Source organism: Phoca vitulina, unplaced genomic scaffold (genome assembly GCF_004348235.1).
Source record: "Phoca vitulina isolate PV1807 unplaced genomic scaffold, GSC_HSeal_1.0 scaffold38, whole genome shotgun sequence".
NCBI lineage: Eukaryota > Metazoa > Chordata > Mammalia > Carnivora > Phocidae > Phoca > Phoca vitulina.
The window spans coordinates 14,169,072-14,195,609 of NW_022589741.1; the positions used below are offsets into that span (position 1 = coordinate 14,169,072).

Consider the following 26,538-nt stretch of genomic DNA (forward strand, 5'->3'; position numbering starts at 1 on the left):
ATGGGGGTCAAGGTGCTCAGCTCAAATTGCCAACAGGTCAGCACCTACGTGGCTCAGAACAAGGCCCAGTGGTTTCTAATGCAGCAGTGGAGGCGGAGGTCAGTCCTGAAGGAAAATGTGCTGCTGTGCGGCCGCCTCGCGTAAGGCAGAGCAGGGCGAACGTTCGCTGAGACCCCAGCATGTGAGAGCTGGGGCACCCACCTGTGAGCGGCCCAGACCTGTCTGGAGACAGGCTAATCGTTCAGAGCGTCCTTGAGAGCCAGCATGATTTGCCATCTCCGAGAACTTTCCATGCACTCAGGGCTACTGCATCACAGCCAGGCCGATCTTGGGTATCTCTGCTCACTCACAACCACCAAGCCCTCACGCCCCTCTCCTCACCTTACCTGTCATGGCTGAAGCACCCAAGACAGACGGTACTTGCCCCAGCCTGGTAAAGGCATCAAACTGCCCTATCCGCCGCTGCAGGTGGAGAGCTCACAGCCGCCTGCTGTTGGGTCGGGGAGTGGAATGCAGGTTCAGGGTCAGAGAAGCAGGGAGGCACCCTCAGAGCAGCCCCTGAGCACCTGAGCCAGCCAGTGGCCGAGCCCTGCTCTGAGCTCCGACTAGGAGCAGCCTCCGGGTCTCCTGGCTCACCGGAGAACTTTCCCCACCCACTCCCCTGGGTTTCCCCTGGCTGTGTCCCTGGCCTAGGCAACCTAGCTGCCACCTGCCAGAGCCACAAAGGACCGGTTTATCCCATCACCGAGCAACAGTAGCATCTCTGCCTCTAGGTTTTCCCTGAGGGACCACGGGAAGCCCCCAGAGGAGCCTGAAACTGCCGCACACCAGAGCAGAGCCAGAAAGCCCCCTTACTGGGAGCCCCTGCTTTTCTCCCTTCCTCTGCACCCCAATCATCCGAGCTCTGCCCCTACTGACTTCTTTCCAGAACAAGGAAGCTCAGAGTCAGCAATGCAGAGAGGAAAAGAAAAATAAGGCCCAGGGGCAGGCTGCGTGGCAAGGAAAGCAGACAAAAGAGCTGGCCAGGCCTTCTGTTCCATTGGCCTCTGTGAGCTGCCACCTCTTCCTTGCCTGGTGGAGCACCTCCTGTTTCAGTGTGGGGTTATTAACTCTCTTATCTGCTTTACCATCTCTGAAAGAGAGTTTCTAATTACCCTAGGGACCTTGAAGTTCAGAGAGGTTGAGGTGTGTGCCCAAAGGCACCCCGCAAGTCAAAAGACAAGGCAATGTGAGAACTTACACTCCCCAGGATGGTTCTTTGTGTCTTCTCTGCAGCACACTTAATCTTCATCCTCATTTAAAAATAAGAGCGCCTGGTGCCTGGGTTCATCACCTCTGAGCTAGGAGCTGTGCTAAACCCAACGGGATTCTCCAAAATCTGAAACACCAGAGACTGAGGGTAAATAAAGGAAGGAGGAGAAGAGATGAGAAACGTGCAGACCTAATGGAAGAGGGAGGAAGAAGGGATGCTAATAACAATGAAGCCCCTGCTAGGCCCAGCACTGCCGCAGGCCCTTCCCCAGACAGACTCTGGGAGGGAGGAGAGCTTACCCTTGCTGATGGAAGACTTGGCAAAGCCAGGAACCAAGCAGAGATGGGTTTGCCCGGGGAGCTGGGGAGGGCTGGGGAGATGCTGGGGGTAATCCCTGCATATCGATGGGGAGGGGCGAGGAGGGGATGAAAACAATAGTCCACAGAGCCCAAAACCCCGGCCCCCCAAGAGCTGGATCTGCTCCTGACTTGCTCTGAGGCCACTTAATCTACAGGAGGCTTGGTCTTCTCTTCCGGAAAATGGGGATAATTTCTCAGGGTGGTTCTGAAGATTAAATGGGACAGCATTTATGCAAGATATTGTAAGCTCTGTACCAATCCCCAAATGCAGTAGTTAATTGTTCTGCCTCTACACATGGTCTCGGATTAATGTCTTTCTGTGACCAGCGACTTTGACTGAAAAGCAGGGAAAGATGATTCTCTGAGCGAATCAGGCAATCAATAGGTGATTGTCAGCCTTCTAACACCCACCTTCTAACTTCCTCTTCCACACCCCACCCGCACCTCTTCCAGCTGGGCCCTTCCGGGCTCTGGGGGCCCAGGCATTCCTGCCCTCCCATTGTAATCCAGGAGCTTCCTTCCCAGATGAACCCCTAGGTCAGATACTGGTTGGGCCGGGCCCGTGAGTCAGAGCCCCAGAGCAGACTGAATCAACACAGCAGACAGGCCTGACCCAGCCAGCAACCCAATAACACAGGAAAGGCTGGTGCCTTTGCGGGACCTGGGCTGGGCCTGGGCTGTGGCAACTGTGGCCAAGGGCTGAGTTCAAGTTGGGGATAAACTGAGACACCTCCAACAAAGCAGAAGGCAGCACAGTAGGTGTTTCGTGGCCTCTCAAGCACCTTCCCTCCACCAACTCCAGGGCTAGACATTTCCCTGGTCTAGGGAACTGGGGAGTTGCCTGGAATGGTCCCCAGAGACCATTTCGGCTTTGCATCCTGTGATCACGGCATAGACTCACGCAGCGATAGGGGGTGGCCAGGTTCCTGAATCTTACCTGGTAAGACTCTCACCTCATCTCTCAGCCCCATCTCTCCCCCACTTCCCAGCCCCGACTCAGGATGGATTCTGGGCCGAAAGGCCACACAGCTGCTGTGCATTTCCGTCTCCACCCTGCTCCGGAAGGTAATTGACGTTGATATTCCCCAGTCGCTGCTCATAAACCTCAATGTGCCCACCTCCCCGCCCATTACCCTGAAGGCTTGTGACCTTCTGCAGCTCCCCTTCCCAGAAGTTTGGCAACCCACCATCTCTAATCTCACTGTGTTGGAGATGTCTGTCAGAGAGGCTTCAGGAAAGCCAAGGAGCAGGCCACTGGATGGAAGAACTCTGGCAGCCTGAAAGAGCAGAGCACAGGAGAAGACTGTTGAATCTCAGATCTGTACCTCTGAAACAAATAATGCAATATATGTTAAGAAAGAAAAAAAGAAGAAGAAGAATGTAGCAGGAGCAGAAGAATGAAGGGGGGGAAATCGGAGGGGGAGAAGAACCATGAGAGACGATGGACTCTGAGAAGCAGACTGAGGGTTCTAGAGGGGAGGGGGGTGGGAGGATGGGTTAGCCTGGTGATGGGTATTGAGGAGGGCACGTTCTGCATGGAGCACTGGGTGTTATGCACAAACAATGAATCATGGAACACTACATCAAAAACTAATGATGTAATGTATAGGGATTAACATAACAATAAAAAAAAAAGAGTAGAGCACAGGAGGATGGGAGGATAGGAGCTTGACTCCTTGGACCCCTCAGCACAGCCGAGAGACTGCTTTTTTTCTTTTTTCCTCTTTGAACCTCAGATGCGCACCACCGGATGAATCGTAATCCTGGATCCATGACATTTTCCACCACTGGCCCACACGGGGCCCCCTTGTAACCCCAGCTAGTTAGATGGCTTTAACAATGTAGTAAGCCTCCATAATTCACCACCCCAAACAAATGCTGCATCTGACCAGGAGATCCCCTGCCCTCACACCTACATTCCCTCCCCCTGCCGAGGTAGCTGGGCAAGTCTCTTATGTTTAAGAATTCAACAGATATTGATTCTACGTCTTTGCCAGGCCAGGAAATATGCTAGAAGCCCCCTGGAAAGTAAGCCTCAACCCAAACCCCATATTTATCATTTCCTTGCTTCCTTATGAAAAAGATTCTGTGTTACATGTAATCTTTTGGGGATTTACTTTTTACCTTAATGTTAAATTACTAATGCCCCATCCATGTGATTCTGTGGTGCCATAGTTCATTTGTTTTGACCGCAGCATAATATTCCAATGTGTGAATGTGCCAGAGTCAGCTTCTTCAAGGCTGACCAACCAAGATATTTTCCTTAATTCTTTCACTCAACAAATATTAAATACCCACTCTAGGGGCACCTGGGTGGCTCAGTTAGTTAAGCGTCTGACTTCAGCTCAGGTCATGATCTCAGGGTCCTGGGATCGAGCCCTGTGTCAGGCTCCCTGCTCGGCGGGGAATCTGCTTCTCCTTCTCCCTTTGCCCCTCCCCCCCACTCATGCTCCTGCTCTCTCTCTCATGCTCTCTCTCCCTCAAATAAATCTTTTTTTTTTTATTTTAAGATTTTTTATTTATTTATTTGAGAGAGAGAATGAGATAGAGAGAGAGAGCACGAGCAGGGTGAGGGTCAGAGGGAGAAGCAGACTCCCCGCTGAGCAGGGAGCCCGATGTGGGACTCGATCCCGGGACTCCAGGATCATGACCTGAGCCGAAGGCAGTCGCCCAACCATCTGAGCCTCCCAGGCGCCCCTCAAATAAATCTTTTTAAAAATAAATAAATACCCACTCTATGCCAGGTATTGTAGGAGACACCAGGGATGCCCTAATTACCAATTAGTCACAGTCTCTGTCATTCTAGCTTGTAGTTTTGATTTAGTTTATTTTCTCTGTTTTCAGGTGTGGGATGTTTTCTGTATAAGCACTATTCAGTGGGTCGCAATCGAAAACATATTAGCTAAAGGGGTACTGAGGTCACTTCTGTTTACCGATGAGGAATCAAGAAAGTGCAGGCTGTAAGCCTCTTTTGTTGCCTCTGTGTCTCGGCCTCCAGCATAATGCCAGGCCCATCAAAGGCAGTCAATATTTGCTGAATTAATAATAAACAAGAGGCTTGCCCTACCTACCTCAACTAATGCAGGCACATGACCACGGCAGACTCAGTGAGAAAGAATGAATTGACAGGGAAGGGCCACTCAGTGGATGCTCCTGACACCCCTCCAACCTGCCCCTCCCGCAGCCTTCACATCTTGGCAAGTACCCTTCTACCCGCTCCCTGAAGACCTAAGAGCATCCAGTCAGCTTATGAGGCCTGCTGCTTTGACCTTCCAAGCACGGGTATCTTTTCCCACCACCAGCTCCCTTCTCCTTCCTCTTGTCCTTGCCGCTCTTTGTTCTGTCTCTCCAACACCAAGCTCGCTCCTTCCCCCCTGGCATTCAGATCTCAGCCCAGGAGCTGTCCCTAACCACCTGACCCCGTCCCTAGGCCTCTGGCTGTAAGTATCCAGCAGGCACTGGGTCCCATCACCCACTTCACTCTGCATGGCACTCATCGCCCCAGCTTTCTCTGCTCACACCTGTCCTCCCCTCCTTCCCCCCACTCCCCACCCATCAGAGGTGAGGGCAGGGCCTGACCTGGCCTGTCTGGGCACCTCTCCCATCCTACTGCACTTATTTCTTATTTGTCTTTGAATCCACAGCTCCTAGAGCAGGGCCTTGTCAAATAGTTCATTGAATACTTAATTACGTAATGCTAACCATACTGGGAATCAGACCATTGGGATCCTTTTCAGCCTTGAACCTGAGTCAGACAACAGAATTTTGTAAACTCTTACACGATGACTGTGTGTAGATTAAATACTGTTGTATTATTATTACCTAACTCGGCAGCCATTGCAACGCAGTATTGTAGGACTTGTTCTCATCTTTACCCTGGAAACAGTCCCCCCTCCAGGCCCTGGAGATGGCAAAGGACAGGTGGCTAGGAAAGATCCACAGGGCAGAGCCCAGAGTCCCGTTCCGTTTAATAGCATCTATCTGGTCTTTCCTGAGTAAAGCCCAGTGCTGAGGGCTCAAAGGCCACAAGAAACAAGGACAACTGTGCAGTAGAAAGTTCTGCAGCAAATGCTGGGGGGCCCAGGAGGGAAGGGAGCTCGCCTATGTGAGCCAGGCCCTCCCACTACATAGCTCACTTAAACCTCACAGTAGCACTGCGAGGTAAGTACCAGCTTCCCCACTTTACAGAGGGAGAACATGAAGCTCAGAGAGGTTAACCCTCTCACACCCAAGACTCACAATTAATAAGACACAGAACCTGTATTCCAACTCAGCCCCCAGAGACTCCAGGGCCCGCTGTCTCTGGAACATCCCCAAGCTGCCCAAGGCCTCATGCCACCAAAGGGCAATGCCAGGCACGTCCCTCCGGTGGATCACAGAGTTTGGGAGGAAAGGAAGGAGCTCCTTCTCCCAATGATTATGTCTGCCACACTCAGCCATGGAAGCAAACACCCTGGGATGCCCCCCCTCCCTGCTGCCACCAACCAGACCTAATCTGGGACAACCACCCAGGGGTTAGAAGAAGCCCTGTCACCCCCAAATGGGACTCAAAAACTTCCCAGGCGGAAACGTTCAGAGTCCTGCAGCTCCTCCACCTACCAGTGGTGCCATCATGACCTCAGCACCACGGGCAGCCAAGTCCCAGAATGGAGACCCAGACCCCAGGCAGGCCTGCCGCTCACCCAGCCCCAGGACTCCAGCTCCTGTAGCAGCTGGAAAGGGAGCAAAGAGAAGAGAGCTTTCTGGGAGGCCCGAGAGTGAGGCATGAGCCTTGGCAGTCCCCTCCCCTTACTCTTTGCTTTATAGGCAAGGGGGCGAATGGACATCGTATGTGAGCCTTGTGTGCACGGCTCCTGTTTGTGACCCTATGTGGCTGTGTGTGTGCTGAGCGCACACACACAGTGGTGTAACTGGAAGAACAGAGGCTTGTGTTTGTGTATGTGTGTCCATGGTGACCTAAGAGTACACCTGCAGAATACCATAGTGCTCTGGTAGGGTTTTGTCTTTGTTTGCTCTGTTAAGGATAACATACATTCAATAAAGCACTCGAATCTAAAGTGTACCCCCCAGTGAATATTAAACATATGTACCCCCATGGAACCAACACTTAGATCAAGGACAACTTGATATATATATATATATATATAAGTTTTCCAACATTCCAGAAGTTTCCATTGTGCTGCTTCCAATAACTGCCCCACTTCCCCAGTGGTAATCACTATTCTGACTTGCGTCGCCATAGATTAACTTTACCTTTTAAAATCTATATATATGAAATCATACAGAGCATACTCTTTTGTGTCTACTTTCTTTCCTTCATTATTATGTCTATGAGATTCATCCCCATAGGTCATTGCACTTTAGCACTAGGTTATGTTGGTCTATTGTTAAAATATACTCCATCATATGAATATACCACAATTTATCTACTCCACCAGTGATGGACATTTGGGTTTTTCCAATTTTTAGCTATTATGAATGCAGTTACTACACATATTTGTGTACAGATATTTCACTAGACACATGCACTCATTTCTCCTGGCTAATTCCTGGGTCACAGAATCCTAGAATAGCCACATAGTTAGATTTAGCAGATTCAGCTAGGCCGTTTCCCAAAGTATCTGTACTAATTTATACTCCTGACAACAGTGTATAAGAGTTCCAATATTCCACATCCTCAGCAACACTTAGTATTGTCAGTCTTTTTAATTTTAGCCATTCAGGTGTCTACGCAGAGATATCTCATTGTGGTGTCAATTTGCATTTGCCTGATGGGCAATGATACTGAGCATCTTTTGGCACAGATTGGCCATTGAAGTACCCCTTTTGTGAAGTGTCCAAGTTTTTACAGAACTAAGACATCTGTAAAAGTAGACAAATGGTTGACCATAACAGACGGCTGAGCAGAATCATTCTAAGAAACTCAGCAATACAACAACCCAGCAGCCTAACATTTCCACAATTGCTAACTAGTTGTTACAATTAGTAAGCTAGTTGTACCAGGTAATATAGATGCATAACTGAATTTTATATATGTGTGTGTGTGTGTGTGTAATATATATATATACATATTTTATTATTTGACAGAAAGAGAGACAGTGAGAGAGGGAACACAAGCAGGGGGAGTGGGAGAGGGAGAAGCAAGCTTCCCGCTGAGCAGAGAGCCCAATGCGGGGCTCGATCCCAGGACCCTGGGATCATGACCTGAGCCAAAGGCAGACGCTTAATGACTGAGCCACCCAGGAGCCCCTGAATTTTATATTTTGAGCCAGTGAGATATCACTGAGCCCCCCAACTTAGATTCAGCAGAGAGAAAGGGATGCAAATAAGAACCAAGAGTCTCCCCTGGGTCCTTAGCCCCAGCCTGAGAGGTTCCCTCACTCAACTCACTGACTGTTTTTCCTTCAATTACAGGATCCTGACAGCAATCAACCCCTGAACAGCCTTGGTAAGCTCAGGTCCAGCTTTGCCTTGTCCACCTCAGCCTCCAAGTTTCAACCAGTTACCAAATAGATACTATACCCCTCTTGCATGGCCCTCACCACCACCACCGAGGGCTAAATGCTGTGGAAGATCTCCAACCACCCACCCATTCATCATTCAACAAAAATGTATTAAGCAACTGTAAGGTCCAGGATAATTCTAGAAGTAGGAAGCATGGTCTCCAGGGAAATAGGACCAACAAACCTAAAACCCCAAAAGCAGTGATTCTCCAACTCATTCATTCAGTTACTCACTTTCTTATTCATTCAACAACTCTGAGTGCGCCACGTGCCAGGTTCTGGGTTAGACATTGGACTAAAACAGGAAGTAAGAAAGCCAGAGTCCCTGCCCTCACAGAGTTGCCAGTCTGACCACTTCCATGGAACATGCTGGACAAAGGTATTTTCCCTGGTAGACTAGAAAATGATAGTGTTTGCCTGATCTACGGGAGAAGAATAATTTAACAGATAAAGTGTTCCCAAATTTAAGGTTTTGGTTTTTTTCCCCTCCCATTCCATTTTGTTAAACCACTGAGAGCTATTCCTGATGATAGCCTGCTGGATCAGCAAAGCACAAACTAATATGACAGATCCACAAGGAAATAACCAATCCCACTTACTTCAACAATTTCAGGGCCCCACGTTAATAATGATCACAAACAATGTAATCTTCCGCAAGTAAGATGGTGCCTAGTTTATGCTCTGGAATTCGACAGACCGGTAGACCCCCGTGTCCCCAGAGAACACCAGACATCCAAGAGCTCCACCACCCGAGTAAGCCTGAGAACCACCAAACCAGAAAACAAGTTAGATTTGCTACCAATGCCGACATGAAGGGAGCTCGAAGAGCGATCAGTGCCAAGCGATCAGAGATAATAGCGTCATGGGGTCAGGCAAGCTTTGACAAAGTCCCCACGGGAGTAAACTATCACGAAACAGAAGGAAGTAATGAGGGTTTCAGTGGTGAAGGGACAAGCAGGAGCAAAGGTTCAAAGACGGGAATGAAGGCAGGTGCACAAGGACCAGGGCAGAAACTGCCCGTGTGGCACTGAGGACCGGCGAGGATTAGCAGTGGGAAGTCCACGTGGCCCCAAATCCCACTGGCTTTGCAAGTCTGGAGAAGAGTGTGGTCTAGATCCAGAAGTCACGGAGGGTTCTCGGGCAGGGATGTGACAGGATGACAGCAATACGCTGGGAGGCTCTGTCCTGCAGTGGTGGGCAGGACCGGCTGGAGGAAGGAACAGGGGCAGGCAGGGAGGCTCTTCACATAGCTCATGGTGGCTTTGTCAACTTTACGTATGAAACATAAACCAAGAAAACCCTACCCTTCCTGATGCTGTTCTCCCTGAGGATATCAGGGAGGCAGAGACATGGGGACCTGGACAGGGGAACCCCTCGAGGGGCTCCCAAGAAATGATGCACCTCTGAGAAAACCAGCCCACCTCACGCCCCCAGCGGAAGGTGCTCAATAAATAAATCATGCATGAAGGAGGAATGGACAAAATGTCGCCATGTCCATGGCCACGGGACAGAGGACAGCTCTGTACACTGCTGGAACCTTCAAACCGTACCTGCTAAGACTGAGAAGCTCCCTGGTGCCTGCTCCTGCCCCTGATGGGCAACACCAGCCCACACCCCACGGGCCTGTGCTCTGTGTCTGAGGCTTAAACTCTCCTGAGGAGACGAAACATTTCCTACGCTTTCCCTTTCAATAATGATACCAGCACTTCCTGAGCACCAGTCTATGGCTGGATGCCATTCTCTGCTTTTGAAGAGCTGAGGAAAGCGATCGAGACAGACATATAACCCAGCCCTCATTCAAGCCAGGAAACGAGACCTGTAACAAAGACGGAAAGGAGGTGCTTAAGAGATCAAGCAAAGAGCGATGCATGTATTCACTCGACAAATACCTGCTGAAGCACCTGGGACTCAGCAGTGACCAAAAAAAAAAAAAAGAAGAAGAGAAAAATTCCTTATCTTCATAGAGTCTTCATTTCAGGCAGGGATGGGAGGAAATGGAAAATATATATAATATATAAAATACAGAGTATGTTAAGAGCTGATGTTTTTAAAAATGGGGAAAGAGAACAGGAAATATTGGAAGATTATCTTTTAAAAAAGGGAGGTCAAGAAGGCCTCACAAGGAAGGTGACAGACCAAGCCATGGGGAGGTGAGGGAAAGAAAGCTGACCTATCGCCTTCCAGGGACTCAAGGCTGCCAGACTTCCTGCCCTAGCCCGCCCTGGAGAAGTTCCGTGCACCTGCCGCAGCTTATTGCCTGCAAGGAAAGGGGATGCAAGAGGACCTATCTCGGGTACTTCCTGAGAATTTAACTTTTCAAATCCTGGCCCTGGTACCATCTCCTTGGATAACCATATGAAAAAGACAATATAGTTTTATTACCTCTGTTTTAGGCATCTCTAGGCTCCTACCTGGTCTCCCTATCCCCAAACTCTTGTTCCCATCCACCTCTTCCCTGATGAAAGATTCACCTTTCTAAATATGAAGGTGATCACGTCTCTCTACTGCTCAAAGCTTCCCATGGCTCCACACTGCCTTCCCGGTAAAATCCAAACTCCCGGCATGGTGTTCAAGACTCTCCACAGACTGACGCTGCCAGTCCGGCCTCCACAATACGCACTTGCTCATGTTACATCTCAGGCACACGAGGAGCTCACAGTCAACACCCCCAGGCCTCTGCCCAGCTGGTCCAGCCCCACCCCACCCCATCGCCACCTACAGAGGCCCATTTAAGTGTTTTGGTGGCATCTGGTGGTACTGGCAGCTCTGTCCTTGTGTGCTGCTTCCCCCAAACTGGCATCTCCTTAGAGATGAGGACCATTCTAGGGACTCACCATCTGCTGAGTTGAGTTGGAGATGGAGGCCCTTAGGATGTGTTCATTCACAAGCATGTACCAGGGCTCTACGAAGCATGGAATGCGTTGGAGGTCCCTGCCCTCAAGCTTACAGTTTAACCAAAAGATAAGGCAGAAAAGAGGATAAATGATAGTAAAGTAAATGAGTACTTGCCTCTCCCGGGGCAGATGCAGGGCAGACCCGACAGGGTGAAACATTGCAGAATAGGCTAAGTCAAGACAAGGAGAAGACACCATGGTCTGGAGTCTCCTTTGAGGGGCACAGGTGAAAGATGGATAAGCCTGGGTAAGCGAAGGAGGTGGGGTGACCATGCACTGTTGAAGCTAAGCCCAGTCTGCAGGAATAAAACCCCAGCGCTAAGCAAAACTGTACCCAAAGCATTCTGCAGCTCAGCACCAGGGCCAGAGGGCAGGGAGGCTGTGGGCCCTGGCAGGGGCGGGCTCCAAGTGCTGACTGCAGGCTCTCTCCTTCCGCCTCACAGACGTCACCCCCCTGCGCAAACCTCGCACTCCCCTGGAAACCTTCAAAAAGGTTGGCATCCCCATCATCGCAGCACTGCTGAGCCTGGCGACCATCATCATCATGGCTGTCCTCAGTAAGTGGCAGCCCCCACCCCTACCCTCACCCCCTCATTACTGCCCCCACCTCCCCTTCATCCCCCACAGGAAACGGCAGCTGCCACCTCCCCTCCAAGCCCAACCTTACCCTCCGCCCTTGCACCCAGCAGCCACAGGCAGGTGAGCTGCAGAAAGCTTTGTGTGACACGCGTCCACCCCCTGCTCTGAAGGGAGCCTTCCTCCAAGAGTGAAAGGGGGAGGTGAACGCAGCCCCCACCTACCCCAGATGATCTCTACCACGGGGAAAGCACAGCTACACACGGTACAAAGCCACGCAGGCAACCGGCCAGGGCGGCCGCGCCCCTGCCTCCTTAGTCAGGCGCCTGCAGACACCGGAGCAGCCCCACCGGCTAGAAGAGTGGGGAGCCTTTCCACCTGTGAGGCAGGGACACAGACGGGGGGCACACGGGAAGCCACCCAGGCGCGCACGCATGCATGCACGCACGCACGCACACACACACACTGCCTATAGCTCTGTCTTCCTCCCTGCCAGGGCCTGAGACCCAGTGAGCAGGTCACTCAGCGACAAAGAGTGAACTGAATGACCCACCGTGCCCACCGTCCCGGTCTCCACTCCCACTCCTGTGACTGTCCTTGCCTTCCCCTCCCCCACAGTCACAGCAGGCTACTGACGGCACTCTCAGGGTGGGGAGCAGGGCCCAGCGGACCAGGCTAGCAGTCAGGACACCTGGGTGAGGATCCCGGCACAGCCCCTTGCTGTGTGACCTTGAGTAAGTCCTTTGACCTCTCTCAACTTCAGTCTCCTCTGTAAAACATCCTGTCTCTCCCAGAGGGATATCGGAGATAATGTAAAACACCTGGATGAAAATTAGGTCGTGCCCAAGTGTGGGTCACCAGACAGGGTGCAGAGATGTGACCAAGGCCATACACAAAAGCATGTGTTTGCTAACGGGGTAGCACGGGCCCTTGAGGAGCTGCACTTGGAACCATGGTGGCATTTCCCCAGCAACAGCCACTGCGCACTCCCAGATCACTGGGCCCAAACCCTCCCCCTCCACTTGAGCATCTAGGCTCAGAGAGGACCGGCAGTTAGAGACAGCTGGGACGGCCCCCCCGGGACCCAGACTGAACAAGTCCCTTTCCATCTGTGGCAATGGAAATGCAGATCCACGACACAAACACCACCCAGATCCCGGAGAGCCCCGCTGAGCCGTGAGATGCGGATTTCTTCCTGACCTTGGCTGGCCCTTGGCCCTGGGTTTGCAGCAGCATGAGCACAGCTGCCGTCCTAAGCCTGTTCTATTTAGGCTAATATGAAGGAGAGCTCGCTTTCTCTGAGCCTATGCCCTGCCACACTGCAGAGAGGAGAAGGGGCCAAGATTCATCCAGGGCATGCCCGGGCAGGCAGTGGTGCATGATTCAGAAGTGGGGTCTCCCCATCCCACAAGGTCCTGTGTGGCTTCCATGCCGTGGGCCCCCAGGTTCTGCAACCAGAGAAGGTCATTTGAGCCTCCATCCCAGGCAAGGCTCCCTCAACTTTTTGGCTTCTGGGGTCTCAACTGGTGATACTATGTCCTGGCTTTGTCCCAAGAGGCTAGAGTGAGCCTGCCTTACCCTAGCTCCTGACCATGAACCAAACTCTGAAGGTCTAGGAAAGATTCAGCCTGCTTCTTCCCCTGTGCTCCCTCACACCAGGGGCATCCGGGCCAGCAGACCCCATCTCGAAGCCCCTCAGGGAAGGCATGGAGAGGCAGCAAAGAGCTTTGGAGCTAGACAGACCCTGACTGGAATCCTGGCTCTACACATAAGTGCTGTGTGGCCTTGGGAAATAAACCCCAACTCTGTAAATCTCAGTGTCCCCCACTTATAACATGAGTTCATCATGACCCCAGCCACCTCAGGTTGTTGTCAGGATTACACAAGGCAGTGCATGGGAAGCTCTCAGCAGCGACCAGCGAGGCCACCGTCAGACTTACCACTGTCACTTGTAGGGCTAGCCAGGAGCGACACTGGACAGCAGGAGGGGGCTTCGGGCCAGTTAGGCAGGGGGGTCTCTTCCCACCAGGAGCCTTTAGGAATGTGAAGTATTCATTCGCTGAGGAATCACAAACTAGACTCAGTCCCGTCAGCCCAAGGCAGCAAAGGAGCAACAGAATTTGAAAGCAGCAGGCCGAAGACAAAACACAACACGACGCCGAGCCCTTCAGGGATCTCTCAGCCCCAGATCAAAACACCTAGTTCTAGAACAGCACTCGGTGGTTACAAGACACTCACGGCCACCAGCTCACCAAACGTTCTCAACCACCTCACCCCACTGTACAGATGAGAAAACCGAGGCCCTGGGAGGGGGTGTGATGGGTCTACAGTCACACGAGAGGCGGCAGGGCCAGCGCTCTCGTCTTGGGGCTCCAGGCCCCGTGTTGTCTATTCGCTACCAGAGGCCCTGTGCCGGCACCGGGAGGATGAGGCCAGTGGGGGCTGTTTCTAAATTTCTCCCGCACATTCTCTCGCTTGATGCCTCAGCCATCTTGTAGGTATGGGATAGATGTTACTTTACAGACCAGGAAACTGAGGCTCAGGACCAGGTACCCTGGCTACCAAGTGGCGTCACTGCGTCTGGAGCCCTCATCTGCCTGTCTTGAAGCCCAGCATGTCTTCAGGGAAACACAGCCTCTCCCACCCCCCGGGGCTGCCTGCTTGACCGTCAGCCCTGTCTGCCCCCTCCCTGCCCCTGCCTTCCAGTCAAGGTGATTCTGGACAAATACTACTTCCTCTGCGGGCAGCCTCTCCACGTCATCCCGAGGAGGCAGGTGTGTGACGGCCAGCAGGACTGTGCCTCCGGGGAGGACGAGCAGCTCTGTGTCAAGACCTTCCCCGATGGGTCCCCAGTGGCAGGTGAGTCTAGGGGCTGGAGGCACTGGGGGAGTTGGCACAGCAGGAAACCAGCTCAGGTCCCCCCTGATCCACTGCACAGCATCTGCCAAATGACTTGTCAGTTTCCATCCCTACTGTAAGGTTCTTAAGAACAACAGGACTAGGGCCCCAGTACTTACCATGTAGCAAATACTCAGTGAATATGATGAACAAATGCGGACCAGAAGGGACAGGAAATTGTAACATAGCCTGCCCCGTTCTGCTACACCGGGGTGGGACTGAGGCAGGCGGCTGGATTGGATGACCCTGGGGAGTTCCCTCCTTTCTGTGAAACCTGTTCTTTCAAGGGGACTAGAAAAGTGAGTGTCAGACCATCAACCAGCTACTGATCTTTCTATTCATTAGGTGTTTATTGTAGCCGGCTATGTAACAAGACTGAGCTAGGTCCTTCAAAGCAATAGGAGATGTTTCCAACAAAAACTCATGTTCTTTCTTGGACGGGGCTGGCCCAGCTTCACCCACCTAGTACTTGGGCTCTAGAGAGAAAGGACAGCCCAGGAGATGGGTGTTGGGGGGTTTTGAGGGGCAGGACTAAGTGACTTCTTGCATATATCTTTTTTTTTATCAGCAGTCAAATGCCTATGGGCACCTGCCATCCTACTGCCAAAAGTACCTCCCTCTCAACCTCCTCCCTCTGACCTCACATGGAAAAGGAGCTAGGTTCCTCACTGAGAAGTCCCCCAGGCCAGGCAAGCTGTGTGGACCATGGGTAGAGTCACCATAGATCACCAAAACTGGTATCTCTAAGAATAAAATAGAGAGCTGCTGGTAATTGTGCCAGGACAACAGGTCCACAAGGAGGTTGTTTCCAGGACATCTGGTCACCCTGGCTACCATAAAAATGAAGCTCAGTCAGGCAAAGCCAAATGGAAGAACTTACCCCGAGGTTGAAAGGGTTGGTGTTCTATGATGCTCTAGGGTCTGGGTGTAGGGAGGTTGTGCTGGTCCCATGATGAATTCTGAGGGAGATGGGCCAGACAGGCCCCTGCCCTGCAACTGACCCAGGTTCTCCCCCTCTCAGTCCGCCTCTCCAGGGACCGATCCACCCTGCAGGTGCTGGACCCGACCACACAGAGCTGGGCCTCTGCCTGCTTCGACAACTTCACAGAAGCTCTGGCCAAGATAGCCTGTGGGCAGATGGGCTATGACAGGTACCTGGCCCCAGCCTCCAGAGGCTGTCCCCTCGCCCCTATGACCTCCTCCCTTCTTCCCCCTTTCCTTCCTCCCTTCCTAAAAATATAAATACTGGAGTCAGACAGAACTGCCCTTGAACCCGAGCACTTTCACATACAAGCAACGTGAAGGTCAATCTCCTAAGCCTCAGTTTCCTCAAGGGTTAACTGGGGCAAGCACTGGCAATGTCATAGGACAGTTATCAGGTGCAGCGAGAGAATATAAGCCTCACCACACACCCCCCAACACACAGTGCTGGCTCCTCAAGACCCTCACTCTTTCACAGCTCTGCAAGAAGACACCCTGTCCCAGAGTGTAATATTTACTTCTTCAATGTCCCATTGGTTAAAATTCAGCTTAAACAAACCTGATTACATTGGGGCCCCATCAGCAATCCCAGCTCTCTCAGCAAATTTCTAAAGCAGCTCCAAATCTTCAGTGGATCAAGAGTTATGTAATCGTAAGGGTGATTTGCATGCTGTGTTTATATTCATTTGATCTTGGCAAAAACCACAAAGGTAGTTATTACTGTATCTATTTTAGAAATAGGTTCAGGGAAGATAAGTAACTTGCTTCGGCAGGAGCTGGGAGGAAGAGGCTTGGGGTCTGTGCCCAAGACCCCTTAATTCCTGGGCATCAGGAGTTCTAGCAACGTCTCTGTTTCTAGCTTGGGTAATTCTCTCCTCCCCCAAAGGCTTTCCCTATAAAGGGAGGAGAGGTAAGGCCACCGATCACTCAGAGAGCCTAACCAGAGAGGAGGGAAAATAACCCATTTATTCAGCTGCAGAGTGGGGTAGGTTCCCAAGGACTCTCCCTGGCAAGCCCCCAAGGACTCTAAGAAACTGGACAGGCAGACACTGTCAATCAATCACAGAACTTTCTCCCATCCACCCCTAAAAAGCAGCCTCCAGGTTCTTTTTCAATAAATGCTCCCAGCAGCATTACTGATCCATCAGACCTTTTGGCCCCCTCTGCTCTCTGGTTATCAGGTCTTTACTGCTCAATACCTGCCGTGGGACGCAACCCTGGACAGGCCACCTCTGCCTCCTTCATTTTTGAGGAGAGCTGGGAAGGCACGCCCTGGCCCTGCTCTTCCTCCCCCCACCCCACCCCCAGCAGCCTCCCCTGCAGCCAGCCCCTCCCCCCACTGCAGTCCAGCCACTGCGGCGTCAGGGGTGCCCAGCTCCCAGCTCCGCGGGCTGCAGCTGCCTTACGCAACCAAGGTGTCTCTGGGGCTTCTTAAGGTAATAGGATCCTGGAATTTCTGTCCTTCCGGAGTGCACTAACGCACCAAACCAGCTGGCTTCTTGAGTTCTACAGAATCAAAGCCAGTCAGAGCTTACCTTTCCGGGGACTGTCCGTTTCCACCACTGTCCCTCCTTCCGGATCTCAAATTTCTCTACTTTCCTTCCTCCACCTAGATAAGGAGCCCTTCTTGTCCCAGGACCATAAAACCCGAGATGGTTCAAGGTGGGAGGGGGTCTGGAGATTATCCGGTCCACCTCTCATTTTACAGAGGGAGAAACTAAGGCTTAAGGGAACCCGGAGAAGGGCGTGACCTGTCAAGGTTACACATCAAGCTAGTGTCAGAGGCAGGACAAGCGCCTCCATCTCCAGGGCTCTGAAACCCAGCACCGCCACACTCACGCCCTTCCAGGGGTACCTGGGCCCACCCGGTGTGCGGGATTCCTGGCCCAGAATGTGAGAGCATCAGTGGCCAGTCAGCCAGTGCCTCAGTCAACCTGAGCCCTGCACACAGAGCCAGGACTAGCACGGCTGGATGGGGAAGGATGGGACAATCAGAACAATGGGATGAATCAGGGGAGCCTTCCTGGAGGAGCAAAGACTTAAACCCAAGGTTTGAAAGAAGACAAACATGGATCAGAGGAGAGAAAGAGGGAGGGTGGTCCAAGGGAGAGACTCTCTGGACTCATGTGAAGATTGATCTCGTCCTATCTCCAAGGGAGCCATAAATGCACCCCCACTACCCAATTCAGCCCACATGCCTTGTTCAGAAAACCAAATATCCACCTTCCAGTTCCCTGGCTGTGAATCAGAAAAAAAAAAAAAAAAAATGCTGGGACATTTGAAATAGGGCTACAACTGGGAGTTAAGAAAACATGTCCCTAAAATTTGTCCAGAGCTCTGGGGAAGCAAGACCACATCAGCATCGTGCCCAGAGCCAAGTCCTAGGACACGTTCTTCCCCACTGCAGCTCCTGGAAGTGGGAACTACTCCCCCCATCTTCTTCTAACCTCCTGCCCTACCTCACATCTCTCTCTCTCTCTCTATCTATCTTTCTCAATCTCTCTCCCCCAGTGTGATCAGCAAACCCACCTTCAGAGCTGTGGAGATTGGCCCAGACCAAGATCTGAATGTTGTTGGAATCACAGAGAACGGCCAGGGGCTTCAGGTGCAAAACCTAAGTGGGTAAGTGAGAGGACGCCTCCTGGCCCACAAGAGGCTCACAATGGAGGCTGCCATCAGGGCTGTAGGCAGCTACCCTGAGCAGGTGCAGCAAGGGGAATGTAAGCCAGACCACAAGAAGAACTCCAGGCCACGCAGACCGTCAGATACCAAGAACTAGAGAATCAGATTTCTGAGAGGTTTTCTGGGTTGACTCCCTTTTTTATATAAAACAGACAGCTGGACAAAGTGTGCTGTCCATATGTTGTTGGTGGCCGTGTCATCCAAGAGTAAAACCAAAAATTTTCCTACCGCTTTATGCTCCCAATTAAACCCAGTAAGGCAAGATTCCAAAGGCCACTTTGTCCTTCCCATCCACTCACCCAGGCCAGAGTAAGACCTCTCCACGTTCCCAGCTCTCCAGAGAAAAGGCCACATGGTTTTGGCAGCGGTCTGTTCCTCTGCCTCCCCACTGTGCATGAGAGCTCAGCAGCTAGATAAAAATGGTCACACTGCAGCAGAGAGCCCCGAAGAAGATTCTGGCTCCCTAGCATTTGGGGATGCTGCTGAGGGCTGCTTATTCACCAAAGAGTAAATCTTAAAAAGGACCAAGATGGTAGCAGAAGGATTGTGTGCCTGTAATTCCACCGAAATCCCACTTTTTGTCCATCTGGAAAGCCCACAGTGTAACAGACATTGTTCCAGGCTCAGCTCTCTTCCACTGCAGGATGCCAAGGTCTTGGGTTGGGCTATGACGCAGGCCGGGCCCAGCACATAGTGGGTGCTTAACAGCAGGGGCGTTGAACGCAAACCAATCAAATCACAATGAGCTAAGTGGTCATACCGTTTCTATACAGTCCCCCCAGGACGTGGGTTCCAGATTTCCCAGGTGTTGGGAGGAGGGCTGGGGTCAACAGGGCCAGGGGACCAGAGTCCTTGCCTCCCACAGAAACCACAAGGCCCTGTGTCTCCCTTCCAGACCCTGTCTCTCGGGCTCCCTGGTCTCCCTGCACTGCCTTGGTGAGTATGTCCCATCTCTGAGGGTTTGGGCCGTGGGCCAGCAATGAGCAGGGAGAAAGACCTTCATCCTCATTCTTAAATCTCTCAGACTCTAAGTTTCTCTCTGTTTTGTCCCAAACTAAACTTCCCTGGGCCTTGGGTCTGTAGGGCAGTGCTCCCTCAAGTGGGGGACATTAAGAACTCTTTAGTACCATCCACACACAACCCCACAACCGAAGCAGAGAGCTGGCAGGGAACAGAAAACTGGAAAGGACAGAACTGGGCCTCCACGCCCTCCCACCCTGGTCAGGCCCGCAAGGCCTCCTCTGTCAAAAGTGTGCTCAGTTATCCAAGACCAGAGCATTTAGCAAAAAAAACAGTCAGACTGTGTCGAGCACTGTCAGGCACACTAATGGGAAGTAGAAAATACCAGACAAGTCAAAGAATTGGCCACTCTCCTCAGGAACTTATAACAGAGATAGAGAGCAGCAAGAGAGAGACGCGAGGTCACAGGTGGGAGGCGCCGGACTGAGTAGCGCTCACAGCCCACCTGCCGCAGAGAGACCCAGGCACCAGTCCCACTGGCTTCCAGCATGATCTTGAGTAATCCACCTGACCTTTCTGAGGTTCCTCTTCCCAAGAAGCCCTTTTGTCCAACTGCCCCAGAGGATGCAGCTCTTACAGAGGAGATCAGAAGAGAAAACAAGCTCCGTGACCCAGCTTGTCCTCCCAGCCTTGTGGAAGAACTGACCAGAGCCTGCCACGCTGGCCAGACACTGGACGGGCTGAGTGGAACAAGGCCATCATCACTGCCTTTGCCGTTGGGCAGTACATAGGCTTCCCTGTTGGACGTTAAGACTTCTTGTCATTATCACGTGACGCCCACAATCCCTCGTGTGTGGGGACGGACACACGGTGGCCAGCCAGTGAATGACTGAACCGTCAGTCACACCATCTGCCCTCTGCACTAAATGGCACTGTCATCACAGAGAGACTGAAGTCACAGACGTTCCCTTGAGGATCTGTCAGTCTTACCGGGAAGACCAAAGCACAAAGGAAATGAAAGGCAGGCCAACACCAGGGGGCAGGCTATGGAAATTCCAGAATGGGGAAGTCCCCAGGGATTGGGTGGCCCCCAGGGAGTGGTGCCCAGGCTAAACACTGAGCTGTAGGCTCCCAGAAGGGAGAGACCACGTCTGTCCGTCTGTCTTGTCCTCTGCTCTCTTCCCAGCATCCCTGAACACAGTAGGTACTTAGTACAAATTTGCTGAATGGATCAATGGTTTAGATAAATAGCAAGAGGATAGCATCTCAGGGATGGGAATTTCCTCGAGCATAAGCAGAACGACTTTTTAGGGAGCTAAAAGCAGATCGATTCAGCTAGACGGAAACTTTAGCTAAGGACAGTGGGTAGCTACCAGGAGGACTTTAAACTCTACCCTAGAAAGAGAGATGCCCTGGGGCTGCGAGGGAGTGGGTGGGGGGGTCGGGGGGGGGGGGGGCCACAGAGAAAGCGGAGTTTGGAATAAGAGGTGTCTGAAAAGCCCCTGGCTGGCAGAGGCCCAGAAAGGATGGCAGCATTTTCCTGGGAGAACCACCACTGTGGCCATGACCGCCAGGACTGGAGAGGCTGAGGGCAGGGCAGGGAGGTGGGAATGGAGGCTTTTACCAGAGCTTGAGGGTCATGATGGAAAAGCCAAGGACAGTGGCATATGAAAGAGAGCATAGCATGTCAAACTGGGAGACTCACTCATCACGGGGGAAGGGACTTGGAGAAAGGTGAGTTTAGGATAGGAAGATCCAGTTTCTGGAACCTTCTTCCCACTTCCGGCTCCCAGAGCAGTTTGTGGGCATCTGTTTGCTGATACTCCGCAGGAGTGGCTGGGACACGCCACCTGGGCAGGACTTTTGTAATTCTGCATCACCTGTTTGGTTTGAAGGCCATGAATTCCCAGCACAATGGACACGCCCATGTTCATAATATAAACACTTCCGAAGCCCAACAAAGGAGGGGGAGATTGGGGGAAAGCCTACAGTCTGGGACACCAGCTCCCTAGGAATAACTCAAAATGGGCCTGGTCCTCCCCACCCCTCCAGGTTCCAGTCATAAGGGCTCTGTTCTAAGGGGACATACGCGGGGCTCCAAGGGGAGGCAGTCCCATCCCTCCAGAGCCTGACTCCTGATTTCTCCCTCCTTCCTACTGACTCCAGCCTGTGGGGAGAGCCTGAAAGCCCCTCGGGTGGTGGGCGGGGAGACGGCCTCTGTGGATTCTTGGCCTTGGCAGGTCAGCATCCAGTACAACAAACAACACATATGTGGAGGGAGCATTCTGGACCCCCACTGGATCCTCACGGCAGCCCACTGCTTCAGGTAAGGCCTGCACCACGAGGAAGCCTTGGGGGCTCAAAGCCTTGGAGGGGCCTGAGTGTCTGGGTCCCCTGTCTCCCAGCTTATGTTCCAGTGTCCTCATCCCTCTTTGCCCTCCCTCCACAGACCACGTCCTTGGGTGTGGCCGCCCCAATGAGACACTGGACACGATGTCCTATGATAGGCACCCAGGGTCTGAGCAGACCTCTTCCAGTCAGGAAGCAATCAGATACCCAGTGTCCTCAGTCTGGCCCCTTAGCATCCACTCCACAGAAGCTCTTCCCATCCATCTCCCTGGAGTCCTGAGAATGCTCTCCCTCTGCCAGTCTTCTCCAGAGTGATTCCAGGGTCGAGAGTCACCGCCACTCCCCCATTATACCAAAAAAACTTTAAACTTAAAAAGCATAAAGCACAGATTCCCTTACAGGCCAGCAGAGAGAGGCCTGCCCATACCTCTGGGGAAGGACTACTCCCAGGCCCTCTTCGCTTTCCTTCTTTCATTCATTCATTCATTCATTCGTTCGTTTAACATCTAATGAGTACTATATTATGTACCCATATGGATTAGATCTGTCAGCGCCTTAGAGGAACTCACAGTGTAAGCCAGGGATTCTTAACCTTTTTTGAGATCTGACAAAGCTCTAAGTCCTTTCCTGGGAAACCACCCATGCACATTAAGCAGGCAGGAGCGTCTGGAGGAGAAAGACAGACAAGTACATAACGTAACTGACAATACGAGTACCGCATGAGTAACACAGACAGTAAAAAGTGCTGGGGGGAGAGAGTGCCAGGACCCCAGAGCTCAGGCACTGGGAACAGCCCCTTCCCCAGCCCTCCAGTTAGAAGTTTTCTTGGGCAGGTTTCACTGGGGGAAAGGATCAAATCCCCTTTTAGAATTTGGCCTTTCGTAGGGGATTCCTCAGACCTGCTCCTTCTCTACCACCCTTGGCCTCACCATCATTACCTCCTAAAGCAGGGACATTCAGCACCCCAATCCCCAGGGCCCTGGGGACCCAGTTTTTGGCAAAGACCACACATGCTTGGCTCAGGCCTGAGCCCCGCTGTCTCTGCCCCCCTAGGAAGTATCATGATGTCTCCACCTGGAAGGTGAGGGCTGGCTCAGACAAACTGGGCAACTTCCCATCCCTGCCTGTGGCCAGCATCTTCATCACTGAGCTCAACACCACGTACTCCAAAGAGAAGGACATTGCCCTCGTGAAACTGCAGTTCCCACTCACATTCTCCGGTGAGAGGTGGCATCTGGGAACAGACCCCTTAAGTCAAGTTCTAATCCCCTTCTGCCACTAGCTCACTAAGTGGCCTTGGGCACATCACGGCTCCTCTCAAGCCCCCAGCTATGCGTTTCCCGTGAATATACCAGCCTAACATCAGTGAGGGGCCATGAGGCCCCTTTAAGCTGCCGGCTCACAGCCCGCCCCACCCCCTGCTGGATTCTTGTGAGGTCTATTTTCTCCATGTGGAGCACCTCAAGTGAGAATCATAGACTCATCCAATCTTGGGGTTGTAAGGGAACTAAAAGATCCTCTAGTCCATCTTCCACCCTCAACCAATGCCAAGAGCCTGCACAATATCTCGCCAAGGGGTTACTGTGCCCACCTGGTCTCCTCCAGGGGCAGAGAGCTCATCACCCTTAAGGCAGCCCATGGAATCTTGGAACAGCTCTGTTAGAGGACTCATGCTTGGACAGTATTTACATCAGCATTTTCAACTGTCAGTTCCACAAGACACTGGTCCTTTGGAGAAAAAAAAAAAGGGGGGGGGTGTTCTATTCTCAAGTAAGTTTGGGAAACATTTTTATAGTAGAGCTCTCTTCTTGGGGCACATTAGTATATAAAGATATGACAAGGCTTTTAATTTTTAATCTGTTTTTATGATGTTTAAACTATATCTCCTCAACTTATTTGACCACAGAATTTTCTTATGCCACTTTTGTTAACATCCCCTGGAACACAGGTCATAGAAAACCTGGTGTCAACCTTTTCAGAGTGCTTAGCCACCAGGCTCTCCCCTCTTTCTCTCTGCTCCTGGCAGGCACGGTCAGACCCATCTGCCTGCCCTTTTTTGATGAGGAGCTCATTCCAGCCACCCCGCTCTGGGTTATTGGATGGGGCTTTACAGAGCAGGATGGAGGTAAGTCTTGGGCTCAGGACCACAGGGCTGAGGGAGCAGCTCTTGGAGGTGATGGGAAGGAGGACCATCCCTGAGAAAAACCCATCCTGGAAGTCCAAGCACCAAGGTGTCAGGTAACCCACAGAATTATCCTGGGCTGGGGGTAGGAGGCAAGAACAGGAATATGAGTATGTTTTCAACTTCCCAGGAAAGATGTCCGACACACTGCTGCAGGCGTCAGTCCAGCTCATTGACCACACTCGGTGCAACGCGGAGGATGCCTACCAGGGGGAAGTTACCGAGCAGATGCTGTGCGCAGGCATCCTGGAGGGCGGCGTGGACACCTGCCAGGTGGGAGCATGAGGGAGTTCCTTGGATAGAGATATTAGTCCCGGAGAGACAATTAAGTCCAGGGGCCGATGACTCCATATGAAGTCTTGCATATGGTGGGCACTCAACGTGTGATGAAGAAAAGAAGGGAGAGAGGGAGGGAAAGAAGGATTACAGTCAGATAAGGACAGAAGGATGAATGGATGGACAGAGACAAGCAGAAAGATTTCAAATGTGTATTTCACCTACAAAAATGGTGTTACCCACCCCACCTGCTCTTACTTCCCATCACGCATAGGAGTAGGAGTCACGTGAGGGCAGGAACGCCAGGTCTGTTTTCTCTAGAACTGCCAAGATGCTGAACTAGACTAGAGAAAACCCATGTCCTGCTGGATGAGCCCTGGAGCAATGCCTGCCCCCCCCCAACCCCACTGACCAGTCAGTCCCTGAACACATTTTCACTCCCTCCACCCCCAGAGGATCTTCCGAGCCATTTTCACTAAAGGCCCTAACCTTATTCCTGCCCCCATTCTCAGTCATTAAATCCCTCCACTCAAGAGGTAGCTCTTGGCCATCTCTTGAATGCCAGGTAAATACTGGGTTTGGGGGACAGTGTCTTCTTCCCTCGGGGAGCTCATAGTGGTGGGCGAGGGGGGCAGTTAGGCTATGGTGTTACTGGGTTCTGAGGGACAAAGTCTCAGGGGCTATAGGAGCTGGGACAGACACCCAAATAAGTGCACTTCGCACTATCTGACACATTCTGGTCTATTGTTTTATTTGCTTATTGTCTCTCTCTTTTCCGTGTAACTCTAAGCTCCCCGAAGGCAAGGATCTTTGTTCTTTTCATTGACCAAATCCCAGTTGTCTAGAATGGTACCTGGCATACGACAGGCATCCCATGAGCAGCTAAATAAATTTGGGAAGTACTGGGTTAAACAAAGAGAATCGGGCTTCTCACTGCAGAACCCCTTAGAGCCTTCAGTTTGCTAGTGTGCCCTGTGAATCTGAGAGAAAGCACACCAACAACTTACTTGACCACAAACAGAACCCCTTTGCCCCAAATGGAAGGGCCTTCCAGGCTGCAGGAACAGCATGAGCAGAGGTGGTGAGGGCAGAACAGCACAGAGCAGTGGGGAGGAGTAGGGAGCACAGAGGAACAGATGGGCCAACTCCAGGAGGGGAAGAAAAAGAAGCTCACTCCTCCACCCCACCCCTGCCTGCCCTCCCCAGCAACCCCTGTTCTGGTGTCTCACAGGGTGACAGCGGTGGGCCCCTGATGTATCACTCTGACCAGTGGCAAGTGGTGGGTATCGTGAGCTGGGGCCATGGCTGTGGGGGCCCCAGTACCCCGGGAGTATACACCAAGGTCACAGCCTATCTCAACTGGATCTATAATGTCCGGAAGGTGAGCCCCACTTGTTGTGCCCTCCCTCCCTTCCTCTACCCTAAAGGTACCAAACCATCCTTAGCTTTGACTTAAATGGCTCTACGATGACCCCTTACATACTAAATAATTTTCCCCACCAGTAACAACCTGCGATTCCACCAGGAAGAGCTGAAATTCCTTAGATCTGTGATTCCAAATAAACGCAAATGTCTTAGGGTATAGAACACACCCAGCTTTATCATTCTCTATTCTCTGGCACAGAGTTTCCAGAGAACAGACTCTGTTAAGGAGGAGGGTGGGAAGGCTCAAGATACTTGCCTAGAAAAGAGGGAGGAGCAAAGAGCTTCAGAAAAGGCAGGCTAATTTTGCATACATCACCACCTTGTCCAGTTTCAAATCATCTCTTTGTTGGTCTCTTCTCATAGTTGGAGCCATGATGCTGCCCCCCTTCCATACTGCTGGAAACGGCCTCCCCCTGTCCTGCCCACCTGGGGATCCCAGAAGTCAGACAGAGCAAGAGCCCCCTTGGACACACCTCTCTGCCCACAGCCTCAGCATTTCTTGGCACAGCAAAGGGTCTCCATTCCTGTAAAAGACCTCAGAGTCCACAGGCACCCGGAAGGACGTCAGCAGCCCCAGCTCCGCCACCCCTTGGGCTCCCGGCGTCCCAAGGAGAAAGACACAGTCCACTGAACAGGCCAGCCTTCCAGCCAAGGTCTCAGAAGGCATTGCCAACCAAGAAGGAACTTTCCTACTCTGCGGAATGGAAGCAGACTCTCCGGTGAGAACCCAGATCACCAAGGGCTGGAGTGGAGGGAGGAAGGGGTCTCAGCCAGCCCTCTCCTCCACCCATCCTCAAGCCCACCTGAGCAAGAAACTAATTGTAATGTAAAATGCACTGTCCTACTATTGGCATAACTACTATTACTCACTATCATGACCATTAGCTCTATGGCCGCCATTAAACAGGTGCGTGAAGCCTTCAACCCGGGCGGGCTGGGCTGCGCGCTACGGGCTGAGCTAGGACTGTTGCATCTTATTCTTGTTTTTGCATTTTTTATTAACATATAATGTATTGGGCGCCTGGGTGGCTCAGTTGGTTAAGCCACTGCCTTCAGCTCAGGTCATGATCCTGGAGTCCCGGGATCAAGTCCCGCATCGGGCTCCCTGCTTAGCGGGGAGCCTGCTTCGCTCTCTGACCCTCCCCCCTCTCATGCTCTCTCTCTATCTCATTCTCTCTCTCAAATAAATAAATAAAATCTT

The 26,538-nt window shown here is 52.0% G+C and overlaps 1 protein-coding gene across 1 annotated transcript; it reads left to right on the plus strand.

Annotated features, from left to right (window-relative positions):
• On the plus strand, positions 1-25,712 carry TMPRSS4 (transmembrane serine protease 4). The gene is made up of 14 exons (XM_032427745.1): positions 1-140; positions 2,601-2,676; positions 8,026-8,059; positions 11,452-11,565; positions 14,291-14,443; positions 15,504-15,633; positions 17,999-18,085; positions 19,041-19,081; positions 21,272-21,431; positions 22,508-22,674; positions 23,481-23,579; positions 23,767-23,909; positions 25,144-25,293; positions 25,701-25,712. Exons 1-14 carry the CDS (start codon positions 1-3, stop codon positions 25,710-25,712), a joined length of 1,506 nt encoding a protein of 501 aa, XP_032283636.1.
• The last annotated feature ends 826 nt before the right edge of the window (positions 25,713-26,538 follow it).

Bases quoted from the DNA above. Each gene is read 5' to 3' on its own strand.
- TMPRSS4 (XM_032427745.1), top strand. From the start codon at position 1: ATGGGGGTCAAGGTGCTCAGCTCAAATTGCCAACAGGTCAGCACCTAC. The intron at 2,677-8,025 runs GTAATTGACGTT...CTTCAATTACAG, and splicing joins TCTCCACCCTGCTCCGGAAG to GATCCTGACAGCAATCAACC. The intron at 21,432-22,507 runs GTAAGGCCTGCA...CTGCCCCCCTAG, and splicing joins ACGGCAGCCCACTGCTTCAG to GAAGTATCATGATGTCTCCA.